At 29.2% G+C, this 23338-nt stretch overlaps 1 protein-coding gene across 1 annotated transcript; it reads right to left on the bottom strand.

Moving 5' to 3' along the window:
- Positions 1-10703: 10703 nt before the first annotated feature.
- LOC145804231 (LOB domain-containing protein 29-like) lies at positions 10704-12066 on the bottom strand. Its single transcript, XM_082897953.1, has 2 exons — positions 11466-12066; positions 10704-11365 (listed from the first exon to the last, which is right to left on the bottom strand). Exons 1-2 carry the CDS (start codon positions 11742-11744, stop codon positions 10949-10951), a joined length of 696 nt encoding a protein of 231 aa, XP_082754079.1. The 5' UTR covers positions 11745-12066; the 3' UTR covers positions 10704-10948.
- Positions 12067-23338: the final 11272 nt, after the last annotated feature.

Here is a 23338-nt window from a genome sequence, read left to right as displayed (position 1 = left end):
TAAAACAAACCAAATTGTATTGGCTCTCCAATACTACGGAGGCAAAAGCAAATTATTTAGTAACCTTATCTTTAGAGGCCTTAATTAATTGGCTCAAGCATCAATAACCCCTGTAATTAAGCTGTGAAAGAATGGAGAAATTATTCAATACTCTAAGGGCAAATTTAGGGGGTGTTTTAAAGTATTAGTTATTGGTCAAATTATGGGACCCAGTACTTTTATGTTAAAATTATAAGAGAATTAAGTAAAAAATTTATAAATAAAATAGAATAATACTTCAGAAGTATTGAATAATTTCTTAAAAAAATGACCTAAAAGGATTTGCTCTTCTTCCCACTTATCAGAATTTGAATATCTTACTACTTAAATTAAAATCCAATAATTTAGATAAATCAATTAATTTCTCCTAATTTAACTTGTAAATGTGAATCTTAAAGGTCTTAGGTATTCTAGGTATAAAAATAAAAAAAAATAAAAAACCTCAAAGTCCTATGGTCCCAGACCCTGCATTAATTGATGCTATTCTTGACTGATAGAGATAAAGTAATCTTCAGGAAGGTTGAGAATGACACAATTGGAGGCAGCCCACACAAACATGTCAAATTGTAAAGGGTAAATTATAAATATACCTTTGTGGTTTGCTTAAACGATATATTGCCTTTTTATGATTTGAAAAATTATAAATATTTTATTGATAGAATTTTTTATTTAACAGAATTAATTAAAAAAATAAAATTCATAATTGCTCTCCAATACAATAATATAATTATTTAAATTATTAATTGAAATATATTTCTAACATCATTAAAAACTGTTATTTGACTTAATAATTTATTAATAAAATAAGCGATTTGTTATAAAATTAGAAACTTCAGGGGGTAAAATGTAATTTCTAAAATCACAGAGATGATTTATATTTTAATCAAATATAAATTACCCAATTGTAAATGGAGTGTATGTGCTCAAAAAAACATAAAAATAAAAAAAGATCTAAATTTATTAACTGTTTAAAATCTTTTTAGGGAAATTATAAAAGAAAACTTAGAGTTTGACTTTTGTAAAAGAATAAAATTTTAATTTTTAATTTTGTCAATCTAAATTCTAAATTTTTAATTTGTTTTTAATCTAAATTATTTGTCTATTTTTCGAAAGTAAAATCAACCAAAAAAATGATGTTTTAATCATTTAACTCAACGAAAAAGGATATTATAGACATTTTATGTATATTAATATTGAATTTAATGATCAAAATATTTTTTTTGTCGATTATACTTAACGAAAATAAACCGATGATTTAGATTGAAAATCATATCAAAATATTAACATTTAAATTTATAAAATTAAAAATTTAAGATTTATTTTGTTATAAAAGTTAAATTCTGAATTTTTATTCTATAATTATCCTAATATTTTTTTTTGAATACTTAACGATGGTTGATATTTTTGAAAGCGAAGAAAAATACTTTTACAATTACAATAAATTGAGTGTACACGACTTGGAAAACTACATCACTATAAAATATCTGAAGGTTTTTTATTTAATTTTTATTAGAACCGAGAGCGTTCCACCAAAGATTTTCCCAGGTTTATAAACGCATAAGGATCCTCTCATTGCCTTCTCTACCTGACTCCTTCCTTGCAATGGTCAGGATTTATCTTAAGAGAATTCAATGGCTCAAATCATTCCAAAAAAATTACTTTTTAATTTTAAATTTTTTTTAATAAAGTGATTTGAGTCGTTAGATTATCTTTAGATAAATCTTAACCGTTGCAAGGAAGGAGTTAAGTAGAGAGCGCAAGGAGGAAATCCTTGCTCACAAAGAATCCCCAAAGTGCACTTTTCTTATACAAGAATTCTTTATTAGAATTATATAGTGATTACAATTATACAATTTAAAATTTGATTATCTTTTTGAGTTCTTCGTATTAAAATAAAGGCTCATATTTATAACAACATTATGTATCCAATTTTTATATATGATTTCTATTTGTATAACATTAGTTATTCATAAATAAATATACTGATTAAATAAGCAAGTCAAAATAGTTTTTTATTTATTCATTTATTTATAATCGGGTGTCCAGTCCTATTTGTGTGCATCTCAATTAATTTCGATATCTTGAAATTAACAACTGAATAAACCTCTTGTAGACTTTTACTGTGATTCAAACTCAAAATCTTAAATCTTATTCTTAAATGTTTACCGCTCGGGCCAACTATTGGGGTTTTCAAAATGTAACTGTTACATCACTTGTTTGGGTGACTTTGGTAACAAGTATGTAGCTGGCCGGTGGTGTGGGTTGTATACAGCACCATAGAAGCTTATTTTGGCCCAAGTGAGGATGGACAAGTAGAAACCAGACAAAAACAACACAATACCACAGGAAAAAGAGTGATTTAACAATTCTAGTCGATCATCAAGTCATGAGTCATTGAATATTAATCAAATCTTATTAGTTTCTTCGAGCCCATGACCATTTCATAGAAAATTATAACCAATATTTAGTCAAGCGGCTTGTGTTCACTTTTCAAACCTCATTTTGGCATTAAACAAACACAAAGGGGGATTAAGGTATGTACAAATTGAAAAGAAAAAAAATCAAAATTATTATTATTATTATTATTATTTGAAGAATCTATTGTGTGCATTACCCCATAAAGACTCGGTCAATTCCAATTAGAAAGTGATTATTCTTAGAACAATTAATTAATTAAATGGGTGATGAATGATTTTATTCTTGAGTTGAATGTGTGAGTTCAAGAGGGAAAAAGATCCAACAAAAAAAGTTGAATTATGACCAAGAAAAAGAAGACAAAATAAAGAAGTGGTGTTTAGGAGAAAAAAAAGAAAGAAAGAGAATAGTGAGAGAGAAAAGAAGAGTTGAAAAAGAGAAGAAAGGTTTGGTCTCTTGCTTTCCTTTTAGTCTTCTTCTTAAAGGAAAAGAAGGGGCATGGTATCCACATCCCAATCACGACAAGTAATTGCTCATATCTCTCTCTCTCTGCTTCATTTTTGTTTTAGTAAAATGCTATTGATCATGGGATTGAGTAAAAAAGGAAAAAGTTAAAAGTTAAAATATTATTAAAAAAATTAAATTATACCCATTAATTATTCACCTTTTTTTATACAATTAAAAAAATTTATATTCAAAGATATTAATTTTTTTTTTTTTTGAAATTAAAATATCAAACCACAAACAAATTTTATTTCACACCTTTACTTCATCCCTCATGAGAAAGACTATTATGTGCACCAAAGAGGATTTTTGGGTGCAGATAGTATACACACACCTTATACAAAAAGTAGAAAGCAATACTATTGAGTACAGTGACCAAATATATAATGAGACACATCGGTGAATTTTACATGTGGATCCCATGTCATGCGGATCTCACTTTTTATGAGACATTTGTGTCACATTTTATATTTGTTCCTTTGTGTATTTAGACTTGATGAAAAATAAAATTTTTATAATAAAATGTACAATTTTTATCATAATCACAAAAAATAATAACAAAAAGTAAGGAAATGTTTGGGGACCCCTTTTGGGGATCATCCCCACACTCCCAAAGTGATCCTGACCCTCCATGTATGTGTAAGGTCCATTCATATATATATAGAGTTCACATCATGAGTGGTTCAGATTTGTGGGGATCTTGTGGGGCTTCCAATCACCACTCCAAAAAGTATAACTTCTATGACAAAAAACACAACTCTTGTTATTTATAACTTTAGATATGTATATCATAACTTCATAATTCATAACTTTTATAACAAAAATCATAATTTTTATTATAAAAATTTATATTTTTATCACAAAAATCATAATTTTTGTGAAAGTGCACATTGTAATATACCACTACACTTTTCTGGCTATTTTTGACTCAATTCCCACCACCATTCAGTATTCTTCACTACTTTCGCCGCTTAGCTTGCAATCACTTTTCATAATCAATTGAAAAAACGAAGAAGAAGTTCATAGGCTATGGAAGTTAACAAGATAAGACATTGTTGACACATTAATAAATATAAATAAAACAATTAAAAAAAAAAACATTTTACTAAATTAGTATTATTTGTTGTGATTCGTAAAACAGTCGGTGTTTTTGTTTTCTACCCAAATTGTTAAAACAAGAGAAGATAAGAGAATTTAAAATAATATTTAAAAGAAACGGCCAGATCGGTAAAGCATTAATTCATGAATATTAAAGACTCATTGCGTGAGGACTCGGTTTCATTTGAATACTAACAAAATTTGACCGTTGAGTGTGCACGTACGGCTAATCTGCTCATTCCCCAGCTGTCACATGGAAGTTTCAGCTCCTGCTTGTTTGCTACAGCATCTCCAATGCACAAAATTACTATATTGACATTCTAATTGTTAAATTATAACGCTATTACAATGTTAGCATGTCAAAATATAACATTTATGTTGACAGATTCACTTTTCTCTTCACGTTTATTTTTTTCGGTGCACATATTTGAATTTTATGAGTTTTCAATGTCGACAGTTGGTACCACACGATTCAATTTCATAAAATTGAGTTGTATGTTGTTAACGTTTACATAGTGTCGACAAAAATAAAAATTGAATACATAAAATATATATATTCTTATTTTAACAAATTTGACACTGCATGTGTGTATTCCTTGTAATATATATACTAGCGGTTAACACATACGATGCGTATATAATTCAAATAAGAAAAAATAAAATAAAATATGTATTATATATAGTGTGTTAGTCAAGTAATAAAAGTCTTCTTCATTTGACATAAGTTCAAGGTTTACATCTCCTCCTCTCATCTATCTAGTTTTTTTTTTTTTAAATTTTAAATAAAAAAGTGTACATGTGACAACATAAGAAACTAATTAAGATTTCAAGACACTATAAAGGGGTTTTCACTTTATATATAGTATAAATAAATAAATAGATAGATAGATAGATAGATATTTACTTACTACATATCAAGTAAATTTTTTATGTAATTTAACTTTTAACTAATTTACACATAATTTCTCACCTACAAAATAATTACAACTATTTATTTTTGATAATTATATTGTGGAGATTCGAACCACTATTTTATTAATTAGGTGTAGGAGACTAACTAAATTATTTTGCTATTTGGTTATAACGAACACCGCCATTATACATAGGCTCTTTTACATTTAATTGATTGGGCCTCTATTCCTGGACTTTTTTTCCTACTTTCACGTTTTTTTTTTTTTTTTTTTGCTTTTTGGGTTTGGGCCTAAAGAATATGACACTCAATCTTCTATATAGAACCTGCCAGACCAGTTTTTACCTTTAAGAGGCCCTTTAATTTTACATTCCAAAAAACAGATAAGATGAGAGGTTTAAGAGCATTCGCAAGTTAACTAAATCATCAATTTATTTAAAAAGTTAGTCAAATTCAAGAAAAATTTCTCTAGCATTGACTATTCAAAACCCTAGCTAAAATAATAGAGTAATGCTAGAGATCCTTAAAATTTTAATAAAATTTTTACCAAATATCTCACATAGGTATAAGACTCATACTCATGTGAAACATTTAGTAAAAATGTTAGTAACAGTTTTAAAATTTCTAGCATTTTGAAAGTAATAAAGTGGAATTTGACTAGATAGTTCCACTAACTGTGTGTTTGGTTTGAGTTTTTTAGATTAAATTTTTTAAAAATTGACTTTTTGATTTTCGTATTTTTTTGTTTTTAGTAAATATTTTTAAAATTTTAAACATTTTTTTACTTTTTTAGATGCACCTTACTTAGATGTATATAAAAAGTAAAAAAATTGTAAAAAAATATTTTAAAAAATTCATAAATACATAAAAATATAAAAAATGTACTGAATTCTTGTATTTTTTTTTGTATTTTTTGGTATTTAATGAATTTTTAAACGATTTTTTTTACAATTTTTTTACTTTTTGGGTGTATTTATGTTAGGTGTGTCTAAAAAATTAAAAAATTGCTTAAAATATTTAAAAAATTCAGTAAAAACAAAAAAACACGAAAAATAAGAAAGTAAAATTTTCTGAAAAATATTTTTTGAAAAGTAGAAACAAGCAAGGTTGATGCACTAAGAAGTTACGACTTCTTGAGACTTAGAAGCACTTTGTTAAAAAAATAAAAAAAATAAGGACAAATTACACTAATAGTCCCTATAGTTTGGGACTCGTATCACTTTGATCCTTGATTTTTCAATTGTGACACATTTGATCCTAAATTTTGAATCTTGTTTCAAACAAGGATAATTGAAGATACCATTGTTTAATTTCAAGGGCAAAATCATCAATTTAATAAAATATAAACTAATTTGACAAAAATAAATGTCAAAAAAATATTTTTAACTTTTTAAAAATTATTTTTATCTACCAATGATAAAATTATGTAAAATTGATAAAAATTAATAAAATTACATGATTAATTTTTTAAAATTAAATTTACATGGTTATTATCCAAACACATAATAAAAATTAATTTGGTAAAAAAAAAAAATGTCTAAAAGATTTATCAATTTTACATAATTTTATTTTTAGTGGGTAGAAATAATTTTTAAAAATTCAAAAATATTTGTTTGACATTATTTTTGTCAAATTAGTTTATATTTTATCAAATTGACGATCTTACCCTTGAAAAATCTAATGATGTCTTCAATTGTCCTTATTTGGAACAAGATTCAAAATTCAGGGTCAAATGTGTCACAACTGAAAAGTTAGGGACCAAAGTGACACAATCCCCAAACTATAGGGACTATTAATGTAATTCACCCAAAAAATAAAAATTAAAAAATTAAGGTTGCGTTTGGTAGAGTTTTAGAATTATGATTTGAGAATATAGTTGTATTTTGAGTTTGTGAGTTTTGAAATTATAATTTGAGTTTGGAAAATTTGTTGGGTTTTGAGTTTTAAAAAGAGTTTTGAGTTGAGTGACATAACATATGATATTTGTTTCAAAAATTTACAACTCATAACTAAACATACAATCCAAAATTATATTCAAAACTCATAAAAAATTTTAAAAAAATTCTCAAAATATTTTTTATTTAAAATATAAAAATAACAGTTGTCAAAAAAAAAAAAGAAAGAGGGGACGTCCAGGAGTAGCGTTGTGTAAAATACCGCCCAATTTGCTAAAATCGCACCAATCTGCATCTATCCGCACCGCTCTAACCACTAACCGCAGTTTAAACTTTAAAATTTATAATCCGCCAACCGAACCGCTCCGCTCCGCTATAGTTAATACATATGTATTGTTTAACCTCCAATGAAATATCAATATAAAAATGAGTGTGAGAGAGATTTAAGATATGAAATTTATTACGAATTAGTGGTTATATATATGAAACATATTATGTAAAATTACTTTGTGTTATATATTTAAAAAATATTATACAAATTAGTGTTATATATTATATAAATGTATGATAATTAGTTAGAATATTCTTCAATCCGCCAATCAGTCAAAAACTACCCAAACCGCAATTTAACAATCCGCTAATCCGCCAACCCACCATTCGATTTGTAAATTTACTCTCAAACCGCCCGACCCGCACCGCTCACACCCTTATCCAAGAGAATGACCTGGTATTTTGAAAAGTGAGTGTAGAATCAATTTTTGAAAACGGTAAATAAATACCACGTGCAAATCAAGGGGTGAAATTAAAGTTCCAAAACTCTACCAAACAAAAACAGAGCCTAACATTTTCAAACATCTTAAAAATAGATCCCAAGATGCAATGCCCAAAACAAAATAAATAAATAATAATCGAAGATGCACGTAATTATGATAATCTGATTCACGGTTGAACTTGAGATGTCCAATTGATAAATGCTATATATCCAAAATTTATACCTAGAAAAGTGCCAAAATTTTAAATACTACATATAAATTTAAATTTTATATAGTATGGACTGTACTTAGAATACTTAAAATGAATCTAATCCATATATTTTAAATTTAATTTTTTTTTTTAGTATGTAACTGCTAATTTATAAGTTTAAGAGTAATGTTAGAAATCTCACATATTTTACCAACATTTTGTTGTCTTAGAGTTTGCATTGGTGGATAATGATTCCTGTTGTGTTGTCTTGTTTGGTAGGATAGTCTTAGTGTTGGAGGTTTTTCTCTTATTGTTTTCTCAACGTACTTTGATTGTTTTGGTTGGTTTCTCAGCAATCCTCAATTTTATACTTACATATGATTGGACTTGCTTCTTGGTATCAACTTAATTGGGATCATTTAGTCTTACTATGATGCTCTTGGTACTCTACTTCCTCCATCTTTACTGATGTATTATCTTCTTAGCACTCTACTTTCTCCATCTTTACTGATGTATTATCTTATTCCCAATAATTTATCAATGAAGTCTTCTTTTTGCTAGTCAAAAAATTACAGGCTGCGCAGCTCAGCTAACTGATATAGCTTTGAAGGATTGATATGTCTCATTATATATTATGTGACATATACAGGAGGGGAATTTTGTTCTGATTTGCATTCTATTCTTTTCTAGTTTCTGAAAGCAAACAAACTACTTTGAGATTACTTACCAAAAAGAAAAAAGCTACTTTGAGGTTTTCTTTCAAAAGCAACGAAAGTTCTCCCGAAACATTGACTAGAAGTAACTTTAGTTGTAATGTAATTTTTGCAAAGAACAGTTGTTCCCTCGGATTAAAAAAGAAAAAAGAAAAAATAATGTTTCCTTTTTTGGTGATAAACAAAAGTTGGTAATAATGGAAAATGATTACATAGGAAGAGAAACAATGCTATACAAACTAAACAAAAACTTTGAAATTTAAAACAGGACCACTTGAATTGAATCATGATAGGAACAATTCTATGGATAAGAAAAGTTTTGTATAGTATTACTCTTGGAAAAATTTAGTAATTGTTAATGCAACCACACCACTGAGAAAAGGAAAGAAAATTCTCATCATCAGTGCTGCAAATTATCATTGAGAGAATCATATGAAGGTTCATAAATTAGCCAATTATAAGACTAAAGAGAGTGAGATTGTGAAACAGTATTTATTTTTGTTTTTCTTTTTGCTGTTTGTTTTCTTTCCACTTAAGCTAATCGGTAGCCCTTTGTTCATTGATGAAAACACACTTCATCAACTCATACCAACTGCATTTTGGCTTCCCAATAACCTAATTAGAACTCATCATTCAAAATATACCTACAATCTGTAATACATCTACTCCTCCATCAGCTAGTAAACAAGCTATCAAGATTTGAGGACCATCATATGCAGATAAAACGGTAAACCAATCATGTGTGTAGTATTCATATCATCAGAACATAACCATATTACTATTGATGCTTATACAATCTACTTTGATTGGCAGTTCCACAAATTGAAAAACAATGAAGCAACTCAAATGCAATTAGTATCTTGTTCCTTTATATAAACTATATCCATCGACAGAAAAATAGTCGTTGCCATTTTATTGGAATATTTACTTTTCACAAAACTAACAACCATGAACATAAAGCTTGCACTCTTTTTTCTTGCTATCAAAAAACTCGTCGAACATATTTTAACACTAATAAAGTAATATAGCAAACCCTTCAAGAGGCATTCTTTTCAATAGGCTTCATAAGACCAAAAGCACAAAGTGATTTACGAAAGAATCTGATCAACCAGCCCTCAACACATATGGTTTGTGATCAGTATTAATACTCTTTATTATGCCACATTTAGTAGAGAAACTTTCATATATGTTGAAAATGAAAAGCCACACAAGTAGTGCTTTCAAATATAGTTAGAACCAAGATGCAACTGCATAGAAATTGGTGGACTATAAAAGAGTAGGATCAATATGAAAATCTCTAACCAAATGTACAAAAGAAAAAAGAAAAAAGAAAAAGCAAAAGACAAAGAAAAAATAATACCACTAAAATGAGAAAATAGAAATTTTCTATTGAATTTTGATCTCAACTGAAGTAAATATATGGTGTTCATAAACACTTCGTGATTTCATCTCACAGGCAACCAACAAATGGCCGGCATAAAGGCAAGAAGGAGCCATGCATTAATTCTCATGAACTAAAAATGGTGAAGTAATACTTCAATCTTCTTAATAATATAGCAAAAATATCTCCTCTTGTTTATGATGCAAACCTGCAATTCTTCCTAATGTATTAATCTTCAAAAGGCAATCATCTAAGATGAAAAGTAAGCTACTCTCAGAATCTATTGTACTAAAATGATCAAAAACTAGTTTGGTGAAAATAAATACTAAAAAGATATTTTTAAATTTCAAAAACCTTTTTTGCACTAAAAAAAGAAAACAATATTACAAGATAAGTCCGGAATCCCAACGAAACGTTCTCCATTTGAGAACAACATTCAGAACCTAGCTGCATTGTTTACTATCCAATGCTTGAGGTAAGAAATATCAATCTCCATTGTTTACTATCCAATGCTTGTTGAAAGAAAAAAGTCTTCAAATTACTTCACACAAAATCAGGAGCATTCACTTGATAGTAAATAATTTTCAATAGTCTTAAATTAAAACTAAATTGCCATTTGAAAATTTTAAATTAAAAGTTAAAACTTGCTTGGACATGAAAGATTATTTTCTAGGGTTATGTAAAAAGAGAGTGTGAATAGGAGGAATTAATAAGTTATATAGGTTTAATATATAGATCTTAACTAGGTCAATAAACAAAAATATTAGCTTGAGCAAAACCATATATGTCAGAGAATTACATTATTATTCTAACACCAAATCCAAGGTTACACAAGATCTAAGAAAACAAATCATAGAGTAGATTTTAGGGTTTCCAATTATATGAACATTTCTAGGGTTTCTAGTTTATTTATGGCTGCTAAAGTGCATGTCTTAAAAGTGTGCAGAAGGCTATAGAAGCATTACAAAATGGACAGAGGAATCTTCACCCATGATTTTTTTTTGCGCCCGAAGCCTCGTTTTGCACATGTTCAATGCTGAATATAGCCAAAGGCCACTGATTGAAGTTCATCAGCATCATCTTGGAATGGCCACTGCCTACTGTTTGCTTTCATTTCAAAGGAACCTATGGAGTGAGACTGAGAAGCCTCCTGAAAACTAGCAAATGAGGCATTTTCTTCGGGGATAATTGGGTTTTCATAATTTCCCATATTAGGGTTCGGATTCATGAGCCCGTTTTCATAGTTTGAGATATTATTTCCAAAATTACTCGCCATGTTCGGATCCAACTGTGGCATCATGCTTGAATTTTCTGACTGAAACCAACTTTGAACATCTTGTGGGAAAGAAGAGAACTTCCCACTAGGGTTTGCACTGGTGGAGCCATTGAGAAAGCTCCGAGCCGCCTGTTCCTTGAGAGAAGCCAGTTGAGCTTGTAGATTGACAACCTACAAAAAGAACAAAAAAGAAACTCTAAATTAGGGTTTCAAAACTTTTCAATGAGAAATTCTAAGTGCATAGTTGATTGATGGGTATGAATTGCTAAACCTGCTGTTGGAGAGCAAAAATATGTGATACACAGCCATAAATGGGATCTTGAAGCCTAGCTTGAGCTTCATATGAGATTGTAACAGCAGCCTCACAACGATCACTCACCGGAAGGTGAGCAAGGAGCTTTGAGACATTACTAGCACCAAAAACCTTGTGGATGGCTGCAAAATGGGTAGCGCCTTGTTCATGGCAAAAATAAGGGGCAAAAACACAACCCCTCACACATTTTCTTCTCAAGAACTTACATGCACCACAAGGAGAACCAGAGCCTGTCATCTTGATGATCTCTTTTTAGGGGGTTTTTGTGATAACTTGCTCTCTTTGCTTAGTGCAAAGCAAAGCATTATCACCATGTTTATAAACACTAGAGGAAGAGGGAGGTGGATCATATTATAATGAATTCTTAATTGCATAGTGTTCCCTTGATGGCCTACACATTGCATTAATTTTTTTGTTAAAAAACTTCCATCCTAAATTTTTATACTCTCATTTAAGATTCCATTCAACATCCTTAAAGGACAAAAGAGCTAGCATAAACCAAACCCATTTCTATTTGCTTCATGATTGGATCTTTTCAGCTCATTTTTTGAATGACTCTGATTTTTATATGTGATAGCTGCAACTACATTTAGCTGTTGATTGTACCCAAAATTTAAGATTTAAGGTTGGGAAATTGGTTGAGGACTGTTTAGTTGTCGTGTCCTCGAGAGAATAATTTATCAATAGAAAATATGTTTTCTTATAGTTAATCTTTGGTTGCAGTTGTGACCTATCATTCATTGTAAATGTTGAAGTCCATAATGTTTTATTAATGAGTAATGCAGAGCGCAACAGAGTATTTGGGGGATTTTAATTGTTCCATGGTAAAATGATAATTTTGAAGTCTTTCTAATGTTTTTTTGGATGCGCTTTAAAAGACTTATTTTTAGTTCAAAATGACTCAACAATCAATACTCATTGTCGTACCATGTTGTTAGTTCAATTCGATTGTTTAAACTTTCAATTTGGTGATTTTGCCTGTTTAGAAAACTTTTGCTTTTGTAACTATTTTTTCTAAACAGCAATGCTAGGTATCATGAAAAGTCTTTCATGAAAATGATTATGAAAGATTTGTGACATTTGGATTATACTTAAAATAAAGCACCACACACTAATCAAGGTAATCTAAGGTTCACAAATCTTTCATGATCATTTTCATGAAAAAATTTTCATGATCCCTAACATTTCTCTTTTCTAAAGGGTAAATTACATTGACACCCCGTGAGGTTTATATTTATTACAGTTTTTCCTCTCACCTTTTGGAAATTACATTTCTTCTTCTGAGATTTAAATTTTCATTACAGATTCCCCCTTTAGCAATTTAATTTTTTTAAATATCAATTTTCCCTCATTGGGTAAATTATATTGACACTCCTTACATTTTAGAAATTACAATCCCCTCCCTACGGTTTAAAGTAGCATTACCAATTATCCCCTCGATTAGTATTAGTTGGAAAAAAAAATATTTGAAAAAAAAATTAATTGAAAAAAAATTTGTTAGTAAAATTTTTAAATTTTTGTTTAAAAACTAACGTAAACACATTTTTTGAATTTACGTTTTTTTTTTCAAATTTACAAACTGAGACAACCATTTATAAACCAAAAAAATTATCAAACAAGTTTTTATGACAGTTTTTAAAATTTTTGTAAATATAAATTAAAAACTGAAAACGAAATGGTTACCAAATAGGTCTCAGATGGTAAAAATGTCATAAAATTAACAACTTAAATAAGTTACCAACGTAAGAAATGACTTATCAAAAGATTCTTAGGCTATGTATGGTTCGATTTTTAGAAATTTTTTTAAAAATTTTAAATTAATTTGGTTAAGAAATAAAAAATAAAAAGTAATTATCATTTAAGAATAAAAAAAATTATCATTTTAACTTTTGAGCAGGTTATATACATATGTATGGTTGTTTCAATTTAATTTGTAAAAAATTATTTCTAACCACTCGAAAGATAAAAATTATATAAAAATGATAATTATTTTTTATTTTTTATTTCTTAACCAAATTAATTTTTAATTTTTAAAATTTTTTTTCTAAAAATCAAACCATACATAGCCTAAGAATCTTTTGATAAGTCATTTCTTACGTTGGCAACTTATTTAATTATTTTTTAATTTTACGACATTTTTACTATCTGAAACCTGTTTGGTAACCATTTTATTTTCAGTTTTCAATTTATATTTACAAAAATTTAAAAAAACTGCCATAATAACTTGTTTGATAATTTTTTTAATTTATAAATGATTGTCTCAGTTTGTAAACTTGAGAAAAAAATGTAAATTCAAAAAATGAGTTTACGTTGGTTTTTAAACAGAAATTTAAAAATTTTACTAACAATTTTTTTTTTCAATGAATTTTTTTCCAACTAGTACTAACCGAGGGGGTAATTGGTAATGCTACTTTAAACCTTAGGGAGGGGATTGTAATTTCTAAAATGTGAGGGGTGTCAATGTAATGTACTCAATGAGGGCAAAATTGGTATTTAAAAAAATTAAATTGTTGAGAGGGAGAATCTGGAATGAAACTTTAAACCTTAGGGGGAGATGTAATTTCTGAAAGGTGGAGGGAACTGCAATAAACCTAAACCTCAGGGGGTGTAAGCGTAATTTACCCTTTTCTAAAAAAAATTGTTTGGATTGCCAGTAATTTTGGCATATTCCTTTATGTCTCTAATATGTACATTTGAATTTAACTAGAATTTGTTATTTTTTAATATTTTTTCTAATGTCGTCTTCGTCTTCTTCTGCTTCTTCCCAATTTTATTTTATTTTATTTTATTTTTTTGAAGTAGCTATGTTAGCAAAAAATTGGCTTATGTGCTATTTCCTAAAAGTATTAGATTTGCTGTACCATTATAATTGTAACCCCTAAGCTATTGTTGTGATGACAAGAACTAAAGAGTAGGAATGAAAATTATACTATCAGGAATTCCATTACCAATACTAATATTGTTGTTTCAATGTAATTCAAAAATTTGTATTGATTATGAATCCTCTATACCTATATGATATAATTTTAAATTTTGTGGAGTCATTTTGTTTGTTCTTAAATGAATCGCTGCTTTTTTTTTTTTTTTTTTTTTTTTTTTCTGAACATAAGATTTCCATGGTGGATGGAGGTAGGGCTGAGCAAGGAATCCGTGAAATCCGTAATTCAATCCAGTCTAGTCCAATTCAGTAGGTTTTGATTGGTTTTTTGAATCCGTGGTTCGGTTCCGGATTGAAAAATTAAAAATCTGTAGTTCACGGATTGAACCCACGATTCTGGATTGGAACTGATCCGGACCGTATACCAAATAGTCTATATTTTTATTATACACCCTCTGGAATAGTATCTTCTCTTATTTTATATAAAACTTAGATCCAAACCTAAACTTGCATAATATATTCTTTTATTATTTTTGTTTGCTAGTTTTTAATGTTAATTTGTAATGGTCTAAATACTTATGGTGGAACTAGTTTTTTTATGGTTATTTCAATTCTAGAACAGTATGTCACTATTATAAAAAAACATGTTGCTATTGTGAAAGTAATATGGTGCTATGTTTGTATTTTTATAAAATGAAAGTGTTATATATATTTTTTGTTATTTAATTATGTAAATCCGTGGTCCTAAACCGATCTAATCCGTATTTAAATGGATTGGTTTGGATTGGTTTCACGATTTAAACGGATTGGATTGATTCTAATTTTTCAGGAACCGTAGATAACAGATTGATTTTGGTTTTAGCTCAATCCGATCCAATCCGAACCATGCTCACCCCTAGATGGAGGAATAGAGTTTCACTAATGTGGTAATCTCATTCTGTTGTGAGAATCCAATTAGGAATCACATTCTTATTCTTGGACCAAACAATTCCACTTCTATATTTCTGTCATTACCAAGCATAACCTTAGGATTATATAGTTTATTTCAAGCATGCTTTTCTACATCAATTAAACGCATTTGCCAAGTTTCCACTTGATGTCCTTTTGTAGGGATTGCTAAGTCCTTGATTCCTAACTGGGGTTTTTTTTTTTCTTTTTTCTTTTTTCACACAAATGTATTGTTTTAGTTAATTTTTTAATTTTTTATGAAAAAAGTACAGAAAAATAGAGAGAGTAATATAACAATTTATAATAATTTTTTGACTTTTTAATTTTTTTAGTCAAATACCAAACAAGGCCTTACTAGTGTTTTCATAAGCTGTGTGTTTTGACTTTACTAATGCACAACCAATGGATGATAATATATGATATGCAGTGGTTGTAATTAATTGGGGAAATAGCAAGTAAGTGTAGCTTTTCAAAAAAAAAAAAAAAATTCAAATAAATAGTAAAGCATACCAATTTTAATAGTTAAAATTATAAATTGTTTAATAAATTTGTAAATATTTTTTGAAAACAATACTGATTTGTAGTTTTTCTTAATTAATTCTATGGTAAAAATACCAGTTGATGAGTTCATCCGTACGTATTATAACTCACCAAATCAATAAAAGAGCTATAAGTCCAATAACGTTGCTACAGTCTCTGTATCAACATGGCCTTAATTGAAAATTATAATAATAACAATAATTAAATGTGTTTTCTAATTAGTTCTGACATGTTTCCTAATTATCCAAATGTGTAAAACTGTAACACACTTATATATTATACTAAGTGACGATCATTATACTGCACCAATTATGATTTGAAAATATTCTAATTAAATCTTCTTATAATTACTCTATACTATGATAGCGAAACTTGTTTACCATTTGGTGAACTACATACTTATATTCCTACATACACGCTATGTGTTTTTATTTGCATTATTATTTTTTTTTGGTCAGTTCATATTTAAGCATGTTTTAAAAAGTTACTTAAAAGTTAATTTTTCTTTTTTATTTTTTTGAATTTAAAAAAAAAAGTATAAAAAAAAGGAAGTGATGTGACTCAAAATAGGTTAAAAATTAGAAAGTAGCTTTTTATTTAGGGTAGGTTTGGCATCCCTTAAAAAAGTCAAAAATGCATTATCCTATTTAAGTCACATCACATCATCTTATTTAAGTCACATCACCTCTCTACCACATTACTTCAAACCCAATTTATATTTCATGAAAAGTCAAAAAGTACATTTATTTAGAACATCCCAAACAATCCCTACTTGCCAAAACAAGCCTTAGTCAAATCACCAAATTCAACAAAATAAAAATGTTTGGGACCCCACAAAAGAGGACTCCCATGACTCCTACTGATGTTTTGACCATTGATGTGTTTGAATTTGTTTTTAGAGTTGTGTCTAACAGTGACATAAATGGTTCAGATCATTTTAAGAATTGTGGGAGTTATGTTTTGTAAGAGTCTCTATCATTACTGTTTAACAAAATTAATTCACTTTCACATAATTGAAATTTAATTTACAGTATTCATGTATTAAGATTGGAAAATATTTTGTAGCTCGAAACATTTTCTCCCGAATGGCCTGATTTTCGAAAACGACGTCGTTTTGATTTTGATTTTTTTTCTTCTTCTTTCCCTTCCACTTCTCGTTTCTCTCTCAAAGGTTGAACCAAACCCAGAGAGAGAGAGAGAAAGAAAGAAATAGAGAATGAAGAATAGAAAAAGAGGAAGAAAAGAAGACGGTGATGACGGAGGAGGAAGATGTTGATGGTGATGATGATGTGTTGATGGTGATGATGTTGCTATTGATGAAGATGTTCGCCGATGATGATGTGTTGATGATGATAATGTTGATGAAGATGTTGCTCTTGATGAAGATGTTGTTGTTGATTATTATTATTTCAATTTTTTTTTTTTGAAAATAAACAAAAAAAAAAAAGAAAGAGAAGATTTGACCTGTTCATCATCATCTTCTTAATGGACAAAGATCACAAGTTTAAAATTATGAAGAGTAAACAGATCAGATCACATAAAAAGATCAGATCTGTTCATAATTTTAATTCATAATTTTTGTTTTAACTTCATCTCACATAAACAGGCCAGATCTGTTTAATATAAATTTGTTCAACATAAATTTTTTATTACAAATCAAATCTGTTTATCATCTTGTTGATGATGATGATGTGTTGATGAATGTGTTCATCAGATCTGTTCATCATCTTAATATGTTCACCAACTGTTTCATCTTCTTCTACTAATTCCTTACTCTCACCTATTCTTCTTCGACTGATTCCTCTCTCTCACCACTCCCCTCTTTTCTTCTATTTCTCAAGCGTAGTGTCAATTAATCAATGTTGCAACTGGATCAAATATTCAAAAATCACCTTTTTCAATTTCGGCGATTCGGGGGCTCATTTTGGAGCTGCATAGCGGATTGGATTAAAATTTATGATAGATGTCCACCGACAATCAACAACAATGATTCATCCCACTAAAAACATCACTACTAATAGCACTAATGCATTAAAAAAGTAAAAAAAAAAAAATACAACTCCAAAATCAAAACATCATATCATTAATGATGAGACCCACTGCCACCTAATTAGTGGGAGCACTAATTAGTGTTTTTTGACAATCAATCAGGTATCAGAAATATCAACTAAGGAAGGTTTAAGCACATCAGTCGTGATAGAGGCCTCGAATTCGAGGCCTCGAATTTGGCTCGAACAGAACCAGAGGGGAGAGGAGGGGAGGGGAGGGGAAGAAGAGAGAGAGGGGGAGGGGAGGGGAAGAAGAGAGAGAGGAAGGGAGAAGAATAGGGAGCCGCTGGTGGGCCGGACTGGAGGGGGCCATAATCACCGGGGGAGGAGGAGGAGGCGGAGGCGGGCCGGAGGCGACGGCAGTGCAGCTGCTGCGACGAGCTGGATCGGGCGACGATCGGACGGCTGGCGAGCTCAACGAGCTGCGACGGCGAGTCTTCGGCGAATCCGAACCCCCTCCCCTCCCCTTCCTCTCTCTCTTCTTCCCCTCTCCTCCCCTCTGGTTCTGCGAAGAAGAAGAAGAAGAAAAAAAAAAAATAAATAAATAAATAATTTTGAGGCAAATTCGAGCCTCAAATTCAAGGCCTGAATCATCAATCTAAGCACATATATAGCAAAATTCATAGTTGGGCGCAAAAAACAAGAAGTAGTCAGATTTACGCCAAGTTTGGCAATACAAAAATAATCCATCTTTTTATCTTTTTATCTTTTTTCATTACATCACCTCTCTACTTTTCTGTACATCTTTTCGTAAAAAGACAAAAAGTACACTTATTTAGGTCATCCCAAACAACCCCTTATTGTTTGTATGTTCTTCTTGTAATTAATGTTGTGAGTTATAAAAAGTCAATACCATGCCACCGTACACTCTTCTAGTTCTTACAAAGCGCCAGATCAAGCGATTGATTTAAGCCTGGTTTGGATTAATTATATAAGTGTATTTTTTTTTTTTTTTTGATATATGAGGCCAAATTTGACGGCTTTTCAAAAATTTAAAAAGTTAAAAAATTATTTAAAAAATTTAAAAATTATCATTATTTATCAAAAAAAAAATATTAAAAAATTAATATATAAAAAACGAGATAAATCAAAAAGTTGGCCGAAATGATTACTGCGGTCATGCTGTCACTCGCTGACAGGGAAGGAAAAAAAAATTATAGTAAAATATTAACTAAATTAGATGATAAAGTTGGGCCTATGGGGGCCACTATGGGTCCCGTTTTGATAATCTGAACTGCTGAATATGTAGAACTCATATAGTATTATATGCCTGTAAAAAATCACCTCTATCGGATATCGCTTACTACATGATCAAATCAGTTTTGTACAAAAAGGGATAGTGTTATAATTAACAGTTAACAAGAAAAACTAACACGATCAGATAGCTATCGGATATCCAATAAATATGATTTTTTACAAGCATATAGTAATCGACGAGTTCTACACATTGAACGGCTCCGATTAAAAAAAGGGACTTGTGATGCCCCCATGGGCCAAACAACACCATCCAATCAAAGCCCGAGAAGGAAACAAAAATTCCTCATCTACTCACCCGGTCCACTGCCAATCCGTACCATCTCTTTATCCTATCTTCTCCTACACACTTCTTTATACAATTTTTTAATACATATTTTTTCATAAAAAGTTAAAAAGTTAACCCCAACATCCATATTTTTTTCCTCAATTTTTTAGTCTAAAAAGATAAAAAATATACTTATTTAGGACACCCCAAACAACCCTTAAGTATACTTATTTAAGTCACATCAATTAATATTTTATTTTTATTTTTTTACACATTATTTTATAAAAAGTCAAAAAATATACTTATTTAAAACATCATTTAAACCAACCCTTAGTAATGATGTGCTCTTTTAAAAGGTATAATGTTCAAGTTCGAATTTCACTGTTAGGTCTTATAACTTCAACCATGATTGAGATCTCTTTTTTTGAAAGCTTCACAATTCCTTTGAATCTCAACCATTGGTGGTGTGAGCCTCACACATATATAAATAGATTTCACACATATATCAATAATTAAAATTTAAAAGAGATTGTGAAAGTCCAAAAAAAAATTCCCAAGCATTTTTCTTTTAACTTTTCATTCCCTTATTATTCTGCTACGACTGTAAAAATAATTTTAAATATAGAAACAACAGCGGCAACAGTTGAGCGGGATAAAATCCGAAATTGAAAGATCTCATTATAATATTTACCAATTCATAGTTTTATTGCACTTGGGTTTTGGGTAGGGCTGATAAACAAGGCAAATTTAAACGTATTTTAAAATTCGTTAAAGTTTTTAAATTAAATTGGAACGGTCAATTGCTCGTTTGACAAATCTAAAATTATATAAAATATCAAACTATTTGAGTTCAACTCAATAAAAACTTATTTGAGTTCAACTCAAAAATTTAACAAATCTATTTTGAATAAATTTTAAAACTTATTAAAATTATTAAATTAAACTTGAACAATTAACTGTCCAATTCGTTCGATTCATTCATCACCCCACCTGGGTCATCAATTTTTAAACCATTTTGTAACTAGTAATAACTACTGCTTCGGTTTGCACTTTTAAAAATGTGTATATCATATTTATCCTAACACAACAGGTATAACATAATCATAAAACTTTATAATAAACACCACAATAACTCAACTTTTTTCACCAATATGATTATTAACATTTCTCACTACAAAATGGTTGGAAACATTTACATCACATCGTTCATAATATAATGGAGGAAGGGTACTTGCTTGCAGAGCACTTTGTGGGTGATTCTTGGATATTTTGTAAGATTTATTAAGTAGATTATATATGTAAAAAATTAAATTAATTAAAAATTAGTAATCATATATCATATCATATTAGCTTTAAAAAAATGGATGGTAAATTTGATTTTGAAAATAGACTATATATTCTTGTAAATAAATGTGATTTGATCAAATAGTTACAAATATCTTATTAATCTAATTTTTTATATGAATGATTTATTCAACAAATTTTACATAGTGAACGGTTTAAATCATAAAAATAACCGGGCCGGATACCCTTGTCTGTAACTTTTATCATAAAGTGGCATAATACATACCACAAACATTCATAATTTTCAGTACAAAAAATACCTTTGTTTATCTATCCTAAAATATTCACAATGCATGAATTATGTAATATTTTTGAGATATAAAAATCTTAAGATATTAACAATTATAAATATTTTGAAATAAGAGAACAAAGGATCCCTTGCTAGACTTTAGTCCCTCTAAATAAGAATGGGCCAACAAATATTAAGATAATCAGTAGACAAAAGTGTTCATTTTTTTTCTTATCAGCATGATCATCCAACAAGTTTATTGTAGATAAATTATGATTATGGAATCTGTAATATAATTTTATTTAAATATATTGATACATATAATAAATAAATAAAAGGAGCATATTCTAAAAATGAAAGAAACAAAAGATAGTGACACTCTAATAGAACACCTGACTAAGGGAAGCACAAATTGAAGAAAGAAAATGAGAGAATTTAAAGGGGCTTTTTCCTCCTTTCTAGTCTTTCAGTTGTTTAAGTCTTCAAGGTCACAGCTTGTCTAGCAATACTATGCTACCATCATTTAATTAATCTTATAATATATATTAATCACTTTCAATCACTTTCTTGTGTCACACATAGGCACCAACATGTAGACCTTGCCCAAATGTGCATTTAGGCCCCACCCCCAACCCTTAATAATGACCCTCCAACTTAACCCTTCTTTCTCTCTTGAGAACCAATACCTTTAACCAATAAAAAAAGGATGTTGCTTAGGCTGCGTTTGGTCTACTTCTTTTTGCTCAATTGGCCTCTTGTCTATTTTGGATCTTAGTTATACGAAGTGAAAATACAAAATAAATTTGAAAATTTGAAAAAAGAAATGGGGCTAAATTTAATTTATCTTTTCATCCCCTTTTTTAAAATTTCTCTCTATAAATTTAAGACTAAAAAACAATTCATTAGATCATCATTTATATTACTAAATTAATGGAGATCTTAGCAATTTAAAAATTATCCTTTGATTTTCTTAAAATTTAAAGAAGAGTAGTGTTAGAGACGATTCCAATATCACTTCTAAATGTATCCATATTGACGTGGTATGGTATGGGGTTGGATTTTAGTTGGTTAATTTTCTGAACAAATCAATTACCTGACATGTAATCATTCACATCATTAAAGATAAATTTAATGGTGATATTTTAAAATTCTTAAACATTTACTTTTAAAGAATAAATCTAATTACATAGAACTCACACACATAATCGAGTCAAAATGAGATTATAACTTATACAACATAGAGATAATGGGTGGAACCAATATCTAGGACATGAGGCTCACACTTCTTTTCTCTGTATTTTATAAGTTATTTGGGAATGGATTGTGTAACTAGTAGAGTTATAAACAATAACATTAGAAATACCAAATAATATACTAGTGAAATGACAAATCCGCATACATATATCTTATATCTCAGTTAATATGTTTGTTTGTATATTAGTTAGTGTTTTTAGCATTATTGTAAGTTAAAATGCCAAACATAGCCTTGGGGTAGAGTGATGACAAGGCTAATCTATCAACAGGGGTTCATGCATGGGATCGCCTCCCTGGCAGCCATTATGTCCTTCACCATTGGGGGAATGGGTGAGAGTCATGGGTACTGGTTGGCCACTTAAGCAAAGAAAGTGAAAGAGTGATCTTGGGGACAAGAAGGCATGTTTATAACTAATGACATTATTATAATAACAATAATAATCTCTACTTTAGACAATAATGTAAGAGGGGTTCAACTAATCTTCTTATGTTAAAGAGCACACACCATTACAACTTGAGAACTGATGGAGACCCCCAGTTTTTCTCACCCTCACCACCCCCCCCACACACACATGTGGGGGTTGGTTATTGGAAGAAAAAAAAAAAAAAAAAAAAATTATGCACCAATCAGACCTCACTGGGTCCTGGGTGTCACCTCCAGTGGGAGTCTGAAACATTAGTCCTTACAACTTATTTATTTAAACTTTGTTCAAAATTTTTAAATTACATCTTATAAATAAATTAAACACACTGTTGACAAGCCTTTAATATTTTGGGGAAGTTACATATCATTGGGGATTAGAGAAAAAAAAAATTATAAAAAAAATAATAAATATTATAAATATTAATAATTAAAGTCATATTTTTTTTTTTACTTTTTATTTATTTATTTATTTTTATTCCACTGATAATTTTTTTTTGCATATTGCAAAGCTACTTTTACTTGAATTTTATTTGTTTTTTTTATCAACCACAACACTCTATCAACCATTCTTAAGTATTGATGCAACTTTCTACATATTACAACTGCAGTTTTACTCGTGTTATTTTTTTTCTCTCCCTGGTAGG

Source organism: Camellia sinensis, chromosome 12 (genome assembly GCF_055761805.1).
Source record: "Camellia sinensis isolate YWXY chromosome 12, ASM5576180v1, whole genome shotgun sequence".
Lineage (NCBI taxonomy): Eukaryota > Viridiplantae > Streptophyta > Magnoliopsida > Ericales > Theaceae > Camellia > Camellia sinensis.
This window is presented reverse-complemented; position numbering and strand designations above follow the sequence as displayed.